The following is a 3,745-nucleotide window of genomic DNA, read 5'->3' as shown; positions in this document are numbered from 1 at the left end:
TATAATTTGTTTCTTCTTTTACTTCCACATTCTTCTTGGAGCATCTTATATCTGACTGTAAACAAACAAGCAGAAGCCATGGCTTCAGTATTAGAAGTCTGCAAATATCAGTGTTTAATATGATTAACACTACTGAAAAGCTTCAATTTTGTGATAGCTTGTAGGTCATATGTTAATGACTTCACTTAATTAGTTAAAAAAGAAAAGAAAATGTGTTTTTCTTTCTGTTGAAATTTCTGTTGAAATGCTGTCCTCATTAGTGGAATCTGCTTGCACATCCAGGGAAGAATCACGTCACATGTACACCCCTCCATATATGTGTATCTGAGGATTAGTTCCAAAAATGTAGTCTGGCAAAGAAGAGGTTCATAGATTCATTGGTAGCATGGCTGTTTTTGTGGGCATGACAGTGTGTGGGAGTACTGACTATGCTTACTTATGCTGTACTTACAAAGAGAGACCATAGAACGGGCTCATAGAATGGGCACTAAATAATTTTTGCCCATAATGTGGCATTACAGGCAAGTCTCCTAGTCCCTCAGCATCCATAGTCAATCTTCTCTCCCCCTCTCTCTCCTTTCTGACACCACAACAGGATTACTGCTGCTTCTGGTAATGGCAGAGAAGGATGCTGCTCCTGTTGGGGCAGCAGCAAGAGGTTGGAGCCCCAGTGGCAACAGGAGCAAAGAATCCTGCTGCTGGTGGGACCTCGCGGACAGCTGGAGCACATTACTCAGTTTGGACTCGGAAGTTTGAAGTCCAGAGCTGTGGGTTGGCCACCCCTGCCCTAAAGCATTTTAATTTCTGTAGTGCTACAAAGTGTTGAGGCACTTCATCATGCTGTACACAGTCCAAGGCCTAAGTTTTATATACTTGTCCCTTATCTGTGAGAGTAAGCACACAGACTTCTTCATACATACATCTTCCTGCCCACATTAGCTGCTGCTTTATTCATCTCTGTTTGTAAGAAAGGGTACTCTTGCACCAAACTTCCTGCATACAGGAGTGCTGGACAGTGTTCTCCTTCTGTTTAAAGAAGATGCTAAATAGGAAAATGTGTGTTGGTCTAGCTCTGTCAGACTGAAATTAAATGTATGTAGATCTAAGTAGGTTTAAGTATCCTTCATTTGCTGGCATGTGGTGTGTCGGGAATGTGGCGGGAGGCTGTGTGTGTAAGTGTATTATCAAAAAAAATCAGAAAACTGTCTTGATGCCTTTTCAGGTGGCTGTAAATGGAAAACACTTGCTTCTGTACAAACATAGAATCAACCTTGAGAAAATAGATACACTTGGAATATATGGCAGAGTGCAGATTGAAATTATAGAGTTTGTTTCCAACAAGGTAAGCTGTTAAATTGCTTAGTTTATTGTTGTCTTTTTACTTCAGTATAGCATTTTGTGACGTAGAAGACTTTAATAATGAAAATGAAGTCATAAATGATAATATAAGCTCTAGTACCAGAGTATAGCAACATATCCTACACTCATAAAAATAAACTTCATAAAAATGAAATTTATTTCCTACCTATGGGGACTTTTTACCATCTTGTACCATCTACATTTTTCCCAGAGCCTGACAAAGGGACTTTGATTTTGAAAGAAAAGGACAATTTTCTTGCCATTTTCCAGTTGGTCTAATAAAAGGTATCATTTTGGAACCACGAGTTCTAGTTTTTTGTACGTCTTTTTGTCTCAGACCAACACGGCTACCAAGTACACCCCTGCAACATCTCCTGACACTTCTACAACAATGACTTCATTTTCTAGTTACATAGAAGAAAAAATATTCATGCAGGGATTTTTTTTTTTTGGTGGTTCTGAAAAAGTTGGGGAAATAAGGTTGTACAGTGCAAACCTACGTTGTCTTTAGGCCTGTTGTTCACATGTGGATTGATATCAGTGTTTGAATTCTTTTGTGTTGGAGCATATAAAACTTACGGGAGAGATACAAACAGCTTTCGTGGTGTAGACTATGGCTAATGTAACTTATCCCTTGAGGACAGAATGGAACCTTTCTCTACAGTTTGGATCATTTTGAAGTTCATGGAAAATCATTCCCAGAACACACTACTTTCAAACATGTGTGCAAAGGGTATATCTACATGGGACAATGCAAGCGTTTGCAATGATTTGGCTCCTGGAATTACTGAATGCAACAATGCATTATGCAGGGTGGACATGCTCCAAGGCAGCCTTTGAGTTCCCTTTGTGCCAAGCTTTTTCTACATGACCCTAACCAGGTGGTGAAAATCAGCTTTCTGGGTGCTCTGAACAGCCATTTGGTTTGGCTGTGATGTTCAGAGAAGAGATGCAGTTTGCGTTTCTGTCAGCAGCTACATCTGCTGAAGAAAGTGAGCTAGCAGGAGGGAACTGCTCATCTTTCCTGTACAGAGATAAGATCTTCTCATCTCATAGAGGAGACAGGAAAAATCCACAGACTCTCCAGGTACAAAGGGGGCAGTGACGGCCTTCTCTTCACTCCCCTTACCATAAGTGCAGCTTAAAGTGGCGAGCTTCTCTTCTGGGGTTAGTCAAATGAGCCCACTCTGAAGCAGCTTGCCAGATCCCCTGCAACATCCTCCCTCTCCCCTTTCTGCCCCAGCCTGAGGGAATCAAGCTTGCCACAGTGGACAGTGGCAAGGAAACTAACCTTTACTCCTTTGCAGACAGTGGCAATCAGTGCAACACCACCAGGGAGGAGGAACAACCAGAGGGGTTGCTATTGTGCATATAATTAGTCTCTTCTTTCTTTGTTGCTTGGCATGCCCCTCTGTCTGTCTGTCCAGTAAAATCCTTGGACTACCTAGCTGGTTTTCATGTGAGAACATCCTGGCTTTATGCCCAATAACTAAAACCTAAATATTCCCTGTTTTCTGCCAAATCAGGTCTATAATGTCATGAGGACTGTTGAAGGGTGTAGACAGGCCTGGGCGCAGTAGAGACTGAATTCTAAAGAGGTGTCCACCAAACTCTTATTTGTACAGCATATTTGTAGATATATATCCTAGTATTCATATGGCTCTGACACCGTATGTCAGGATTGTAAGTTGACTTGAAACAGAATAGGTTTCAGGTTTGCAAAACTGATGCTGCAAGTAGGCTTCAGTGATTAACATGTTAGTTTCTGTTCCTTAAGGCAAAAATGCGTAAGGAGGTGGGTTAATCATGGAGTGAAAGGATTGTGTAAATACAGATTTTTCTGCTCTAGTATCAGTTTTTGTCTCTGTTTTAATGCTAGCTGCTAATTAGTTTCACTTTCTGCACTACCCATTTCCCTTCACTTCTGTTTTGAGGAGGAAAGAACAGGTGTGTACTTTGTGGAAGACATGACCTGCCATGACCCAGAGGGTGCTAGAAGTGGCAAGGCCAGTGTGACCAAACCCTGATTCAGTGTTCAAGTTACATACCATGCAAATTACCTAGTGCCATGGTTATTAACCTTTTTTTTGACTCGAGGCACTTGTTGGAAAATGTTGGCTCTTAGGTTTCACTTGTTTTTTTGACTAAGGAAAAATAATTGAGCAGTTCTATTGCAAAGTGCTCAGGAAGACCAAAACAGGTCAAGTGTTTTTGACACTGGATTCCTATTTGAAATCTCTGGGTTTATCTTGTGAATCGTGTGATGGCATTGGAACACCTAACAGTGCTAATCTTGCACGGCACCCTGTTCACCCCTAAAAGGATCTCAGGCACCCCAGGATGCTGCAGCACTGTGGTTGAGAATCACTGATCTACTGCAAAAGGC

At 41.4% G+C, this 3,745-nt stretch overlaps 1 protein-coding gene across 6 annotated transcripts in view; it reads left to right on the top strand.

Moving 5' to 3' along the window:
• The window catches only part of LGALS8 (galectin 8), a 48,081-nt gene that overhangs the window by 24,246 nt on the left and 20,090 nt on the right, over window positions 1-3,745 (top strand). For all 6 annotated transcript variants that reach the window (XR_002099418.1, XM_019527240.1, XM_019527237.1 and 3 more), the window contains one exon: window positions 1,223-1,342. Coding sequence is in view for 5 of the 6 variants with exons in the window: in XM_019527240.1 (XP_019382785.1) it covers window positions 1,223-1,342 (120 nt within the window). In the remaining variant the exon portion in view is untranslated. The remainder of the gene's footprint in view (window positions 1-1,222; window positions 1,343-3,745) is intronic.

Source organism: Gavialis gangeticus, unplaced genomic scaffold (genome assembly GCF_001723915.1).
Source record: "Gavialis gangeticus isolate Ggan-Ray unplaced genomic scaffold, GavGan_comp1, whole genome shotgun sequence".
Classification (NCBI taxonomy): Eukaryota; Metazoa; Chordata; order Crocodylia; family Gavialidae; genus Gavialis; species Gavialis gangeticus.
Note: the sequence above shows the minus strand (reverse complement) of the source record. Positions and strands in the feature narration are given on the sequence as shown.